The 17,280-nt window shown below is 38.0% G+C and overlaps 1 protein-coding gene across 28 annotated transcripts in view; it reads right to left on the reverse strand.

Moving 5' to 3' along the window:
- LOC133515885 (protein tramtrack, beta isoform) overlaps window positions 1-17,280 on the reverse strand; it is a 526,149-nt gene that overhangs the window by 295,865 nt on the left and 213,004 nt on the right. Inside the window, exons 5-6 of one of the 28 annotated variants that reach the window (XM_061848477.1) lie at window positions 4,193-4,294; window positions 3,600-3,928 (exon numbers count right to left, since the gene is read on the reverse strand). The exons of 26 other annotated variants lie outside the window; for them this stretch is intronic. In XM_061848477.1, the coding sequence (XP_061704461.1) occupies window positions 3,732-3,928; window positions 4,193-4,294 (299 nt within the window). In that variant the 3' untranslated portion in view covers window positions 3,600-3,731. Of the gene's footprint in view, window positions 1-3,599; window positions 3,929-4,192; window positions 4,295-5,799; window positions 6,018-6,348; window positions 6,475-17,280 lie in introns of those variants that run through there. One more of the 28 variants, XM_061848469.1, reaches the window with a different exon arrangement.

The raw sequence follows: 17,280 nt of genomic DNA on the forward strand, positions 1-17,280 counted from the left end.
TCCATAAAATATCACCGGATTGCCATATACGCTTTTTGCAAATCTAAAATCTGGAAGCAAATAATGCCATAAAACCACTTATAATATACAGAAGACGTATTAAGGTAATAATAAAGTGACCTGATTTCATACACACACTTTCACAACTAAGACGATCCTATGAACACATCTATTATAAAAATTCAGAAACCTATCCTCCTCACCGCCAAACTGTCTTTAAGCAAAACGCTCCACCACGTACCTATATCTAGAAGACCCATAATTTTGCGAGTTTTGCACTCCTATACGAGTTATGTTAAGTATTAGTATTAGTATTAAGTTAATTTAAGGTAGTCTCATGTAGTACAAATTTTATGTATTATAAGGACCCATTTGCATGCTGACAAAAACGGCTAAAAAGGCTAGGACATGTAACTTTTGTAACACCTTTTATGTAAACCCTTTTTATGTGCAAATAAATGATTATGATTATATACCTACGACTCAGTTACACAAATGGTTATATATTACAGACATAGACATATAATTTAGCTTGTCAGTCGTGTAATAAATGACGGCGCCTTTATTAATGAGTTGCACTTAAAAGAGACTATAAAATGTTAAATAAACGTAAAAAATATCAATGTTAAAAACAAATATACTTCATCATTATGATATGTTCAAAACAGTGACAACATAAAATCAAAATCAATAATGCGTGTGTTCGTTAAAAACATGGTTGATATGTTCATTCATAGCAGCTCACTTGCTTTTGGTAACTGTAGTTATCAGCTGTCACCCTTATTTTATTATAATAATAGAAGTCACTGAAAAATATGAAGCATGTGAGTGGATAGTGAGTATCCGATTTATTTAAAAAAAATTGCCGACCAACCTAGACGATACGAATCGAGATATAAAAATAACCTTATACAAACAACAAGCTCAAAACTAAAATTACATAGCACACGCCCACAAAATATGGCCATAAAAGTTTATAACAAATTATCTAATGATATATGTAAAAGGCATCGAATCGGAAAAAAATATTCAAAAAAACTCTGAAACAATATTTAATAAAAAAAATGTTATTACAGTTTACAGGACTATTTATATATCAATGAGTAAACACCGTATTCTAAATCGTAATCTAATCGTAAATCTATACGTAGGTCTAGACTTTTAACTACGTGTATGTAATTAAAGCTGATCCAGTTTATTTACTCTTATTTGTTTGTGTACCACGGTCTCGGTGTGAAATTAACAATGTAGCTACCTAATTGAATAATGCTCTAAACGATCCTACCTACCTTCATTGCTGCGCCCATCAGGGTTTCATGTGTCATTTGTGTACCTACCTATACTTCTAAGTACTTGGAATACCTGTAATGTACATGTGAAATGCAATAAATAAATACAATACAATACAATCCTGATCTTACAAATATTCTTCTTCTTGCATCTCCACGCGAGTCTCGATTCCGTAGGTCCGATATCTTTGTTAAAATGATGCTGTCCATTAGTGTTGGCCGAAAGTTATTTAGAATTGAAAATATTGAAAACTGAAACGTCCGTTACAGTTTACGGTTCAATTTGTAATGGTTAATTTTCAATATTAATTAACGTTCGCCCAACACTGTCCATAAATCATCACCAGATTGCCAGATTTGAATAAAATACTACAAATTAAGTTACTTTAAGCGTGTAGAACAAACTATGTATGTAGAACTACATAATAAATCCATAAGAAAAGAAGTCTTTTTTTCCATCTGTAACTAATTTATTAAACCAAAACATAAGTACTAAAACACAACCATCAGATAAATCCACAGCGAAGGCTTCGTCAATCTTCGTCATAGTATTAATGGAATTATTTACTTAAGTACAATTTTACAAACGTTATTTCACCTATTTCGTATATTAGGGTGTAGGAATGTGGGATAGTAGTTATTATAATATTTTATTTCTAATTATGTTACGTATAAGTGCAGGTTTTATGTGCGGCGCTTCCGTTAATACAAATTCAAAGATGTAGAATCAATTATGTGTGTGCTCATTAAATACACATATCACTTTGTTATTGACAGTCATAATCCTAGCCTTGCAGCCTTTTCTCCTCTTGCATCTCCAATGAACTTTCGGTCCGTTACCCCGACGATCCCTGCAAAAGCGTTGCTCTCCATAAAATATCACCGGATTGCCATGTACGCTTTTGCCAAATTTTATACCTGGAAGCAAACATTGCCATAAAAACAACTTATAATATTCAGAAGAAGTATTAATTAAAGTAGGTAATAATAAAATGACCTGATTTCACAACTAAACACATCACTTATAACCCATATAACCCACAATTTTGTGAGTTTTGCAGTCCTATATGAGTTGTATATGTAGGTATATACTCATATAGGATTTCAAAACTCGACTCAGTTACACAACCACCACCTCATGTATTCGGCCTAATTCCGACATGACTTTATTGAATATGCTTTTAGCATTTAGACTCTGAATGACTGTAATATATTAAATACAGACATAGAAAGGCGTTTTAGGCAACGCTTACAATTCAGCCTATAATCAATTCCATAATCTGTCGTTGCCAGATTATGGAATTGTTCATTCAATGATATGGCGATATTGCCGATCATATTATGAAATCATCGCTTGGCCACATCATAAAAATGACAAACCTAATAAAACCTAATGTATGAAATGATCAAAATGTATGCTGGCCACGACCTATATCTACCAACCGCGACAACTATTTTAGTTTGTTAGTACTACAGATATAACAAATGCCTACGATATAAAAAACAGGGACCTTAATGCGTATGCTCATTATAAACATTATAAACACGGTCTTCAACAGTCATAATTCTAACACTGATTTAATCTTTCACGATTTTTACACATTCTTCTTCACGGACTTCTCCTAGACCACGGGTACAACGCCGTCCTCGAAACGACGGAGGTAAATTTAAAACTTAATAAGCAATTAAGTCCCGTTTATATTAGTTAATAATGTCATAATCCTAGCTTGCACCCGAGTTTGCACTTACAGAAGCACCTCCAAATGGCCTTCAACCCCGCAGTGCGGCGGTCCTTGTTGAAACGGTGATAGCCATATGGTAGAAGAGCCGATTGCGAAATTTTGTACCGGCTTGATACCGCGATGAAATGCACAAGTTTCCCATAAAAGTGATGCTAAGTCCGAATTTGATAGTCTGTCATGACGGAACTTGCCGAAAGTACAAAGAAGACGGCCACTTCCGGTGCGAAAAAAAGGGGCTGTTTTAACCCATCTGATATCAAGTCGGTACGAAATTTTGCTCGAAAGTCGGCTCTTCTACCAATATACGAGCACAGTGTGGTCATTTTTAGACGTTGTAAGTATAATTCCTGAAATCAGGTCACCATTCGGTATTACTCCAAAGGCAATTCCTGCTGGCAGTCACTTAATACAAACATTAAAAACAAGTCAACATTAAATATCAAAGACAGGATTTGATCCTATCTTTAACGTGTAAAATGAAAAATGAAGAAGAATGAAATATCTAAGACAGACAAGAATCGTCACGCCAAAACAAACAAAGCTAAAAAAGCACGAAAGAAGAAACCACTCGTCATGAAAAATTATATTTTTTCTTAATTCATCAACAATGCTATTATAAAGTCGCAAGTTGACTAGATTGTCTTTATGTTATATTATGATGGGACTGACTGCATCAAAGCAATACAAGAACCATAAATTATTAATAATGCGTATGTTCATTGTGAACAAAACATATATTGTTATCAATAGTCATGATCCTGGCCTTACAGCCGCCCTTAAACCTGCTCAAACATCTCCATGTAATTTTTGGTCCCGAAGTCCTTCGATCCTGGTAATAACGGTACCTGCCGTACTGGATCGCAGGATAACCGTGTCTCGATGTCGTAAATATAATTCCTGAAAGATTAAATCGTCTCAATAAATAGTTTTCATTCAATATAATAAAATGACGTATGTCAAACAAACTTACGTATATATTTCCTAAATACAACTAAATTGGAACTAAAAAGTAATACTAAATAAAACTAAAACACGTCTAAGCAAATGGGCCCCTTTGGTATAGTGCCGAGGATGCTGGCAGCATTTCCCCGCTGTATTGCAATACTAATAGGTTGCGTAGAATACTGCCAGCCCTTCGGCCGCCAGCGGAGTCGAACAAACCTTTACAAAGCTCTTTGAAAAGTTCTAGAGCCTTTTTGAATCGGTGATTTTGGTTCATGATTGTCGGCTTTCCGTATTTAGTTTGTGTGAATATAATAGGACCTGAAAAATAAAAACAAAACAACTTTTTAGTCAATCTGCATAAATATTTGAAGACGAATGTGAAACGTAGTTTTAAGTAGGTATGGGGTTGTTACAAGCTCAAGTAGGTTTCGGGAGACAACACAAGACACGAGATAGACCATTGTAAAGAACTTTTATCCAAAGTAAATAATACATGTTACACTATTACTCATTAATTTGATTTTATTTCTAGTAAATGACTATAAAATGTGAAATTTATCACTTTGATCAAAATAAATAAATGACCATAAACTTTTTTTTAAATAAATAAACTGTAAATAATTACACGACAAACTTAAAATGTATGTTTTAAAATTCATAACAATATCTAAGCAATACAAACTAGTTTTAAATTGATATACATAAAATTATCCTTATATAGGTACCTTTACAAATACTTAGTTAATGTTTCTTATGAGTATTTTTTCAAATTGACTAATAGGCTCCTGCCGTTGAGTATGGTTGCCAGAGCTCATCGTGGGTGCGGAGTGTAATGGCAGGCAACGCGCATGTAACACGTCTGGAGTTGTAGGCGGCCATAGGCTACGGAGACTACTTCACGCGGGCCGTATGCTTGTGTGCTGCCGACGTAGAACAAAAAAATGCTTAATTTTCGTGTATTTTTCTTAAGTATAAATCTTATGTGTCCAATAATAACATACGTAAAGGGAAAAAAAGCGGCCAAGTGCGAGTCGGACTCGCCCATAATAATAAATAATAAATAAAATGATTTTATTTCGGATAAAAAATCCATAGTTGTTAGTTACCATGAAGGGTTCCGTACCATTTATGACGTATTAAAAAAAACTACTTACTTGATCTCGTTCAAACCAATTTTCGGTGGAAGTTTGCATGGTAATGTACATCATATATTTTTTTTAGGTTTATCATTCTGTTATTTTAGAAGTTACAGGGGGGGGGGATACACATTTTACTACTCGCGCAAACTATTCAGTTTAGGAAAAAATGATATTAGAAACCTCAATATCATTTTTGAAGACCTATCCATAAATAACCCACACGTATGGGTTTGATGAAAAAAAATTTTTGAGTTTCAGTTCTAAGTATGGGGAGCCCCCAAAATTTATTGTTTTTTTTTTTGTGTAAAAATCTTAATGCGGTTCATGGAATACATCTACTTACCAAGTTTGAACAGTATAGTTCTTATAGTTTCGGATAAAAGTGGCTGTGACATAAACGGACAGACAGACGGACATGACGAATCTATAAGGACGGAACCCTTTTGCCATTTGGCTACGGGACCCTAAAAAGGCTCCCAGAAAGGGAGTACCGCTATAGATAGGGCAACGCACAATCGGTACCTATTATGGAATAACTTAAGCTAATTCTGCCTGAGTGCTACGCCATTGCACAGTGAGCTGCGAAATTGCATGGAGAAATTATGAATGAATTCATTGATAAAGTCGCCATGCACTTATACGGCTGATGGTACATCAATATACCTACGCCTTTCGTCAGAATTGATAATTATAAGCAGATCAGTGTCGATGTCCGTATCTCATCCGTATGATAGTGTCACCGTGGGTATTAATGGAGGCCCGGCATCCATGCGACTGTTGCTTGGAACAAACCCAGGTCCTCATTAGCTCGTTGTCACGCGATGAGTAGTTGAGGTTGTACCGGTGTCCGTCCAGGAGCACTACGGGCTTGCCGCGTTGGGATAACGTGAAGATAGCCTTCTCTGAAATACAACAAAAAATATGAACACAATGTTTTCTATACTATATTGCTATAGCAAAGCCATCCTTTCTGATGGTTGTACGATGGTATCTGTCTAATTACAAGCAAACGGTGAATGAAATCAGATAGCACAGAGGTCAATGTTATAGGAAGGATGCTCTACTCAGGACTAGGATTGGGCAGATTCGAATTGAAGAGATGGATAATTTTTATCGTTTCCTTAGGCTAATCCCATCGTAGGCTATTTAAAACTATAGCTTAAGGGAATTTAATATCCCTGCGTAGGTGTATGGAAGAAAATTTAAAGAAGATATATTGAAGCTCTTTCTTACCGTGTAAATCTTGACAATGATTTGTGTTGTCCGCATCTAGAGCTATGGGTCCAACATTATGTTTAGGAGGTCCTTCGGGTAGGGTGATGTCGTTTCGTTTATAAAATGCGAAAGGCCAACGATCAACTGCAACATAACATAGTGTCTTCAAATTACAGGTACAGTCTGCTTCTGATACTTAAAGAGTTTTTCCGGGAGATATTCCTTCTTCTTAATTTTTTTTTTTATCTGTTGGATCCTTTTCTTATGAATCCATAATATGCACATATTGTAAAAAATAAATAATAAATTGTATTGTAACATGTAAAAAATTGGGTAAGGGAAATAGAATCGAAAGCTAAAGTTTACAAAAAACTAAATTAACATGTATTATTTATTATCCCCTATAGTTAAAATCTCGTCAACGACGAAGAGCACAATGCAAGCAGTATTTGGACTTAACTCACAATGAACAGTCTAATAGTGAAGAAGCCAGTCGGTCGTCATCCTAAATAATTGCCGTATCCTTGTTCATATTGGTACCTACAAAAGCAACGCATTATAGCAACACTTCTTAAATACATAATATAAAAAGCGGCCAAGTGCGAGTCGGACTCGCCCATGAAGGGTTCCGTACCATTTATGACGTATTAAAAAAAACTACTTACTAGATCTGGTTCAAACCAATTTTCGGTGGAAGTTTGCATGGTAATGTATATCATATATTTTTTTTAGATTTTTCATTCTGTTATTTTAGAAGTTACAGGGGGGGGGACACACATTTTTTCACTTTGGAAGTGTCTCTCGCGCAAACTATTCAGTTTAGAAAAAAATGATATTAGAAACCTAAATATCATTTTTGAAGACCTATCCCTAGATACCCCACACGTATGGGTTTGATGAAAAAATATTTTTTTTTTAATTTTTATGACGTATTAAAAAAAAACTACTTACTAGATCTCGTTCGAACCAATTTTCGGTGGAAGTTTGCATGGCAATGTATATCATATATTTTTTTTTAGATTTTTCATTCTGTTATTTTAGAAGTTACGGGGGGGGGGGGGACACACTTTTTACCACTTTGGAAGTGTTTCTCGCGCAAACTATTCAGTTTAGAAAAAAATGATATTAGAAACCTCAACATCATTTTTAAAGACCTATCCATAGATACCCCACACGTATGGGTTTGATGAAAAAAGATTTTTTGAGTTTCAGTTCTAAGTATGGGGAACCCCCAAAATTTATTGGTTTTTTTTTTATTTTTGTGTAAACATCATAATGCGGTTCATAGAATACATCTACTTACCAAGTTTGAACAGTATAGCTTTTATAGTTTCGGAAAAAAGTGGCTGTGACAGAATCGGACAGACAGACGGACATGACGAATCTATAAGGGTTCCGTTTTTTGCCATTTGGCTACGGAACCCTAAAAAGCCTTATATTTCTTACTAAAATATTAAAATATATTAACACAATTTTAGGTTTATAAATTACTAAAATACATAATATACCCTTTAGTAAAGAGAACGTGACCACGACCTCATGTATCATTCACTTATTTTCAATCATGAGAATGGCAATAATTGTAGTTTATAATTTGATTGTCGTAATTGCGAATCGTGGCGCGACAGCGTCGACTTTTCTGCTTGACGCACACCCATCTGCTCTTGAGCCCGATTACGTTGTATTGGTTGAACTGATGTCGGCCGACTAACATCACTGGTCGGCCACAACGCGACGGCCGGCGGCGACCTTCAGTCGGTTCTAGAAATAAATTAAATTCTAAAAATAATTTCAAATTATATGTCCTACACATTGAAAATGCGCCTATAAACGAGAACCAAAAAATTGATTTATACAATATGCACAAATATTATAACGCAATGATTTATTGGTATAACCGTACAACCAGGCGGCTACGTAGAATTAAATATGTTAAACGTAGTAAAAAACAAACCATATCGATGGCACTTACACTAACAATCTTGTCTAAACGCTAACTCATGTTCTTGTAAATTAACTAATACCAATTTTTTTACGTAAAAAAATTACACTAACAGTGTATATATAAGTTCATGTCATTTTATACTAAACAGCAACGTGACCTCATATATTTCAGCAAAGCAATCACACCCCATTTTTGTGCCAAAACCCAACGGATGTGGCTGAAGAAACCCAGCCATATGCTCCTTAACGTAAAAACGTGCTACCCACGGCAATTGGCCGTATACCCCCCTCTTTTTTCGTCAATGCGCACAGGGACGCTCCGTATAAATATGGACATACGTTGAGTCGATTCAATACCAGTAGCAGAGCAAGCACAACACACTTCGGACACAGCCTCACCAGCACGCCGCACACGCCAGCTAAGCTACCGGTCGCCTTCACCGCGGCCCCGAATCCTGGCCCCGCTCAAACGGTATCACCAGGCTAGGGGTCGTGGGGTTGGATAACGATCGGTAGCGAAGAGCTGGCCCACACCAGCCACACACACCGTCCCCCAAATGACGGCCATTTGACCTCCCCACCGGTCGGTGGGCAGCGACCCGCGACAGCCGCCGCAGCCGGAAGGCGGAAGCGGCCCCTCAATCGAAAGACATCCAGTCAGTTCGATTCAATTGTCCACTGCGTAAAGATCCAGCTTTTGTATGTAAGATTCAACCACGAAAAAAAGAAAAATAAATAAATAGGGATCAGAATCACTTTGAGCAGGTCGCATATTTTTTTATTGCATTTTGCATGATTTTTTTATTTAAAAAAAATCGAATATTACATAGTATTATACAAAACTGATACGTTAAATTATATTGTAAGTAATTCAGCATTAAATAAGCTTTCAACTCATATACATGAATAATAAGGGATCTGCATCTATAGTTTTTTTTATCAGTCTAAATCTTTTTGACAGAACTTGTTGACCTAAGTAAGCACAATCATATGCTAAATAGGATATTGAATACGTCAAGTATGTGATTATAATAAAACAAAAGGAAGTACCATTCTACTAAGATAGTTAGATATGTAATAGCAAGAAATAATTACATTATTTATTTAATTATAATACAAATCAATCATGTGAATGATTATTATTTACTTTGAGTAGATCATTTTCGTAAGTGGTGAGCGTAGCTCGGCCACCGGAGGACTGCTTGACGCACACCCACGTTGCTTTCGGTCCTTGGCTGCGGTGGTAGCGGTTGAACCGGTGCTTGCCCATTTGAATAACCGGTTTACCAAATCGAGACGTTGTAAACACTGGTTTATCTGGAAATAAAGTATGAAGTAAGGTATTCTTAATTTGATGACCTGTATAATAAACGGACATCACATTTTAACTCTTAACAATATAGAAAAACAAAGGGAGTAAAAAATAAAATTATAATAAAAATATTCATTAATTACAAGCACCAAACAGTATTTTGTGAAAACTTAAAATTTCTAAACCATAAACCAAAATCTTATATGTAAGTGCACATTATGTCTTAATTTTCCTCGACTTGCATTAAATACAATACAGTCTATAAAAAATTAAGCGAATTCGTTTAAATATTACAAATAGTATTATACTTACGTACCTACCTATATCCACAGAAATATTATGTATAATAATAGCAATACTAAAAAAATCCAGCACCCATATTCGTTGTCGTTCATATTATCAATAATGAATATGATATTATCAATTATGCGTATGATTATTATTATACTTAATAATAACGTTCTCATACGTGGTGACCGAGGCGCGGCAACCCGAAGACTTACGGGCACATACCCAGCTGCCCTTCGGTCCAACGCTCCGATGATACCGGTTGAACCGAAACCGGCCTATCTGGATTACCGGCTTGCCATACCGTGACGTGGTGTACAAAGGTTCATCTGAAATTTTCACATCGTTTTAATAATAATAATAAGCCCCCAGGGAGCTTGTGGCGAGCTGAATGGGAAGTGACGTCCCTTGGGTCCCATGCCTCCGAGAGCCGGTCAAGCCCCTATCTCCGGCTTGCCTTGATTGGCCGGCCGGAGTGAACACTGAGCGGGGGCCACAGGATTCTCACCTCTGGCTTGCCTTTGCCGGCCGTCCAGAGTGGGGTGTCAGAGCTATATGCTCGCAAGGTGGAAGTGAAATATGCATAAGACGCGAGTTGGCACAGTGGCGGTTTACAGCCACTGGGTAGAAAGCGGCGCACACCTCTCCACACCCTGAGCCGCTCACGTAATGTTGTCCCCTTGTCGCTCCGTGCGAGCGGCCGTTTTGGGGAACCGCTTGCCGTAACGCGTTGTCGTAAACTGAACACCGGTGTTTACTCCAAACAATTTAAATTTGCACAAAATACAGCCTTAACTTGCCTAGCTTCAATTTTAGGACAAAGGAAAGAGATTGTGGGCAATGCTGACTTACCATAATTTTTTTAAGAAGTCAAGCCAACGCGTTCTTCTCCCTAACTAATGTGTAAGTTCTAGGGGGAAATAATTGTGTTTATGTCAGATATGCACGCGATCACGCCACATAAGCATGACATGTTGGTTGCGTTATTAGTTTACTACACTTACATTTAAATATTGTGTTTGGACGTGAAGGATACTTGTATTTACGTAGATAAACTATGTACCTACTTAACTACTAGTAGGCAGTGCTATAGACATGTCAGACTTAGGCAAGTCTGACATGTCTATAGCACTAATCTACACTAATCTAGGCAGATTACAACAATTGCTGTATGTAATATAATAAAGTGAAAAACAGGGCAATAATGTACAAATACAAAAAACAAAATTATTTATTTCATAAAACACTTCAAACATAATCCATGGAACCGTGCTGTAAGCAAGACATTGCCTGTGTTTTGAGACGCCGCTTACATATATTACACGATTGACAAAATTATTTTCAACAACGATACTTGTCACTGTCACAGCTGAATAATTGACTATCTCATATGACTATCCGAAAAAGTCGAAATCACATAATACGTAGCTGCTATTTTGACGACACAAACGGTATAAGCGCGAGAACTTACGAGTCTGCATGAGCACCATGGGCCACGACAACGGCTATAGTAATAGCTAACGATGGTTGTGATAGTTCTTGATCGTTAAGACGATGTTGTCGACGACGACGGCGGAGGCGCGGCACCCCATGCTGTTACGAATACAGAAATAGGTCGCCTTCGGGCCGCGGCTACGGTTGTTCTTGTAGTAGCGGTAATGACCCATTTGCAGGACTTCGCGCCCACCATTGGTCACTAAGAACTGCGGCTCTGAAATGTATGAATACTTATGTGAACATGACTATTGTGTTTACACTATATGTACCTACTCTTTATTAAATCGGTCTCGGTCATCGGTCCCGTTTGTACTGACAAACTTAGTGTCTGACATAGGGTTTGCACGACGGATCTGAATCGGTCAGCGAATCCGGATCCTGATTCGGATAATTTCATACATTTCGAATCCAGATTGCAAACCTTAGTCTTACAACCCTAAGAGGCACCGAAGAGTTGGAAGGGCTGCCAACGAAACTATGTAAGGTCGACTAGATTGCCATCCGAACAGAATTAGACAGATAGCTCCACAGACGCAGGGTATGTTGACTGATAAACCTAGTGAAGAATCATAGACTGCCTCATGACCTGGCGTTCCTAGGGACTATCGATGACAACTTTGCGTTTACGGGCACCTCTGCTGTCGATACCTCGGCGGGGGTTCTGCGGGGGAGACCTTACGGCGGAGTGGCAATACTGTGGAGAAAATCTATGTTTTCTACCGTTACGATAGTGAAATGTAACAGTGTACGTTTAGCTGCAATAAAAATCGAACTCAGTGACCGGTGCTTCTTGGTTTTCTCTGTATATATGCCTACTGATTCGAGTGACAATTTAGTGGAGTTTACGGAATGTCTCAGTGAAATATCGGCTATAATTGAAACTCATAATACGGAGTCGGTTTTTATATTGGGGGACTTCAACGCACACCCCGGTGAGTTATTTGCAAAAGAACTTTTATCTTTCTGTGATGAACAGTTGTGGACCTGTGTAGATTTAGAAGTTATGCCTACTGATAGCTATACTTTCGTGAGTGACGCACATGGGTGTCGTCGCTGGCTCGACCACTGCGTGGTCTCAAGCTCGGCTAAGGCCGCAATACACTCCTGCTCAGTGTTATATAATACGTACTGGTCCGATCACTATCCTCTAAGTATTGAGTGTAATTTTAATATATTGAAACCTAAAATATTAGTTAAAAATCAGTGCATAGATAAGGTAATATGGGGGAGCGTGATAAATCACAGATTGATAATTATCATAGCATGTGTCATGAAAAATTACGAGAATTTGCTTTTCCTGTAGAATTTAGTGAATGCAGCGATAAACTGTGTTGTAATAAAAGCCATCAAAGATTATTAGACACAATTTACGACGGTCTTATCTGTACACTGTCCAAAGCTGCCGAGTGTTGTTATAACGTTAATGTAAATATAACTCGCAAACGTAGACATGTCACTGGGTGGAATAAGTACGTGCGGGGTGCTCACGAGAAGGCTCGGCTTTGTTTTGGGAGTTGGTTAGTGCACGGCAGACCGAACTCTGGACCCGTGTACAGGGAGATGTGTGAGTCCAGACGTGTGTTTAAATCAATATTAAAGTGGTGCCAGAATAATCAAGAACGTATAAAAATGGACATTTTAGCTGAACAACACTCAAATAAAAAGTTCCGTCAGTTTTGGAAAACCACTAACAGATTAAACCCTAGGTCGAGCCTTCCCGTGAGTGTAGCGGGAGTGTGTGATCCCGTCGGCATAGCAAATGTGTTCCGCTCTCATTTTAGTGTCAAATCTCCACTTGGGACGGCGACGCCGTGGGTGCCTAGTGCTGAGGATGTCAGTGGCGATCTGAAAGTGATATTTACCGCGAAGGAAGTGAGCGAGGTCATAAAGGGAATGGTGCGAGGCAAGTCGCCGGGCCATGACAGCCTCAGCATTGAGCACCTGCAGCACGCTGGAGCTCATCTGCACAGGGTGTTGTCAACGTTTTTTACTTTGTGTCTGAGCCACTCATATTTACCGGAAAAGTTGATGCGTACTACAGTGGTTCCTATAATTAAAAATAAAACTGGTGACCATTCTGATGTTAATAACTATAGACCAATTTCTCTAGCCACTGTCATTGCTAAGGTGCTTGATAGTCTTCTTGGTAAGCATTTGGATAAGCACATTAAACTCCACGACGCGCAGTTTGGCTTCAGGCCAAATCTTTCTTGCGAAAGTGCTGTCCTGTGTCTCAAGGAGACTGTGAAGTACTATACTAGTAGAAAGACACCAGTATTCGCCATTTTCCTTGATTTGTCAAAAGCCTTCGACCTTGTTGCCTACGACGTACTATGGAGGAAATTAATGACGGAAACTAGTGTACCTGGAGAAATAACATCCTTGTTTATGCATTGGTATTATAATCAGAGCAACTGTGTAAGATGGGCACGCTCTTTCTCCGATGAGTACAGGTTGGAGTGCGGGGTGAGGCAGGGGGGGGCTAACCTCTCCCACGCTCTTCAACCTTTACGTCAACGCGCTGATCGAGGAGCTCAGCAGTACTGGTATCGGCTGTCATATAAATGGAGTCTGTGTAAATAATATTAGTTATGCGGACGACATGGTGCTGCTGAGCCCCTCGAGTGGCGCACTGAAGAAACTGCTCAATATTTGTGAGTCCTATGCGGTGGCCAACGGACTCAGATACAATGCTCAGAAGAGTGAGTTTATGATGTTCAAACCAGATAAAATTCGTTATACTGATGCTCCTGAGTTTGTACTTACTGGTGTAAAACTACATAGGGTAGACAAGTTCAAGTATCTGGGTCATTGGGTCACCGCGGACCAAAAAGACAATGCTGATATAGAGCGGGAGCGCAGGGCGCTGTCTGTCCGATGCAACATGCTGGCCCGTAGGTTTGCAAAATGTACTGAGCAAGTAAAAATTACACTATTTAAAGCTTACTGCCAGTCATTCTATACATGCAGCCTATGGGTTAACTATACGCAGAAGGCATACAGCGACCTGCGAGTACAATACAACAACGCGTACAGAGCGGTGTTGCGGCTGCCGCGCTACTGCAGTGCTTCTGCGATGTTCGCAGAGTCGCGCACGGCGGGTTTCGCCGCCATTATGCGCGCGCGCTGCGCCTCCATGATGCGGCGCACACGCGACAGCCGCAACACGCTTCTGTGCGCTGTTGTTGATCGCTGGGACTCGCCAGTGTTGAAGAGGTGGATTGGGCTCCATGCTCTTACATAACATTATTTTTATTTCTATGTTATACACTAACACTAGTTTCTATGGTTTTTTTATGTTTTTATGTAATTACTAACAAAATATGGATCCTTGGTCTGAATTAAAGATTATAATAATAATAATAAAAATAATAGTGTAATATCATGAAGATCGTGCCTTTTAAAATTAGGTAGTTAATATTAGGAAGTATAATATAAAGGATAGCAGCGATCATGCTTTATGCAGTTTCTACTAATATGTAGCTAAGCTAAGTAAATTTCCATGTTTTTATAAATATCAAACATTTATTATAAAATAAAAATCTTACAATATTTTTATTAAGTCATAAAATTTTAATAGAATAGAATAGAATAAAATTATTATTTATTCGTAAACACAAACAAGACAAATTACATAATAATACAAAAACAAAGAAAGTATAAAGTGCCACGAAATGGCCTCATCTCAGCATGTTGCTGGTGGCTGGTGATAGCTATTTAGTAATAATACGACGATAACAAGTTATGCACATTATTATTTACTTAAACACGATTTAACCCGTTCCTCCCGGACCGCGAAGATACGTCGGATATTTTACTTAGTTTAGTATAAAAATAAAAAAGTAGGTTATTAAAAACTTTTAGTATTGTTTCACTTCGACAGACAGTGGCTCTTCTTGAAGTATGATCGTGGTCATCCTGGTAATGAAAGCTTTGCATCCTGAAGCAGCCCTTCGTAGAACAGTTGAAGCCTGTATTTTTGCGACGTTTGTACCCCAGTTGCTCTTACTTCGTCCGAGGATGAGTATGGTTAAGGTTGGACTTGATAACACGGCCCTCCAGGGTGGTGATGGATCCCTTGCATCCTGATGCGATGCGGGTGCAGAACCACTGCAGTTTGGGTCCTCTGCTACGGTTGTTCAAATTGTAGCGATGTCCATGGTACAGAGCTGCGTAATTGCCGGTTCTAGTCGTCGTTAACACCAATTCTGAAATAAAGTTTTCCGTCTAATTTGCTTTCTACATTGCAGCATTTCAGCCTGGTACAGTCAGCATCAAAAGTAGCGGACCAAACAAGATTTCAAAAGTATCTACCATTCTGTAACAGCGTAACAAAATGTGGTGGTTCTATATGTAGAACAATTGAGACGGTAAAAGATATACTTTTGAACGTAAATTTTACAGATTTATAAATATTTGAAAAAGTTATCCAGAATATCAGATACTTTTGGCAAATTGTTTCATCCGCTACTATTGATGCTGACCCTACTATTTACGAAAAAAATTAATGTAATGTTTGTATGTGAAATAATAACTAAGTATGTAGTTTACATTTTACATAGAGTTAGTAGAATGGTTAAATGAATAACCGTCAAAAGTAAAAGCATCTATATTTCACACAAATAAAAATAATGTATATGATATGAACCATTTGAGATCTTTAAATAGCTATTAATGCCATGCTATGAATGCCATCACTAAATTTTGATGGTGTTAACATGGCATCGAAGAAAATAAAGAATTAACTTTGAGATCCACCAACAAGGGTACAGCTATTATACATGGAAGTGGACATAAACAATAAGGGGAACTAGCAAAATTTTCATTATTAATCTCTTTATGAACTAGGAATGGTTATGTTCAACATAAGCCTTGACCAGCTCATTATCCCACGTGGTGAGGTTAGCGCGGCAGCCCTTGTTCTTCTTGGTGCAGCACCACAGGCCCCTAGCGCCTCTGCTGCGATTGTTCAGGTTATAGCGGTGCCCTTGGTACAGCGCTGCGTAGTTGCCGCTACGAGTCGTTGTGAGAACAAATGCTGAAATACACCAACACTTTTGAATACTCAATAAAAGTACATTAACCCGCTCATTGCATTTGCCACGCCTAGTGCGTCACATAAAACCATTTGAGAGGCATGTGAAACGCTTACCGCGTGATAAAGTTTGGCTTTGATCTTCCACGAAATATTTAAAAATAGAAGATGGTTCCTTCTCATCAGTTCATTCAGAAATGTGAAAGGATTACGGAATACAATTGACTGTGCAGGAATTAATAATGATAAGACTTAACATAAACATATTAAGACAAACTACTATTACTAATACTAAAAGTGACTTGCGGAAAGATTAAAAGCAAATTACTAACCAAACTGCCAAAAGGTACGAGTATCTGTGATATAAAGTTTTCAAATTGAATATAGTTTTAAGTTTTGCTCTCAAATACGTAGGATTTAATTTAAATCCACATTATTTTGCAGCCGCGGCTGTTTCTCAAGGAGCAAGTCTTTGGGCCGCGCGGAGCCCTTTAGAGCGGTTGTTGCGGTGGAAACGGTGTCCTCCGTACAGGGCTACCCTGTTTCCGCGGCGCGACTCCGCGATATGTACACCTGAAATGTGGGATTTAAAATAAATAAAATAACATTTGACAGATAGTTATGCATGTAATCTACGGAAAACTTAAAATTAAGTTTCGAAACTTAAGTTTAAGTGGTAAAAATGGTCGACTGGAGAACCTGATAGTAAAAAGATTTTGTCTTAAGTGGCCACGGCTGATCCGTCATCTAGTCTGTCGTTTTTATAAATACCATATGGGAATCCCGTTACATTTTGTCACTTCCTCGAATCAACTTGGGCCTCAATACCAAACAAAGATTTTTTTTAATATACTTAAAGTTAATCAATGTAGTC

Source organism: Cydia pomonella, chromosome 3 (assembly GCF_033807575.1).
Source record: "Cydia pomonella isolate Wapato2018A chromosome 3, ilCydPomo1, whole genome shotgun sequence".
Taxonomy (NCBI): Eukaryota; Metazoa; Arthropoda; class Insecta; order Lepidoptera; family Tortricidae; genus Cydia; species Cydia pomonella.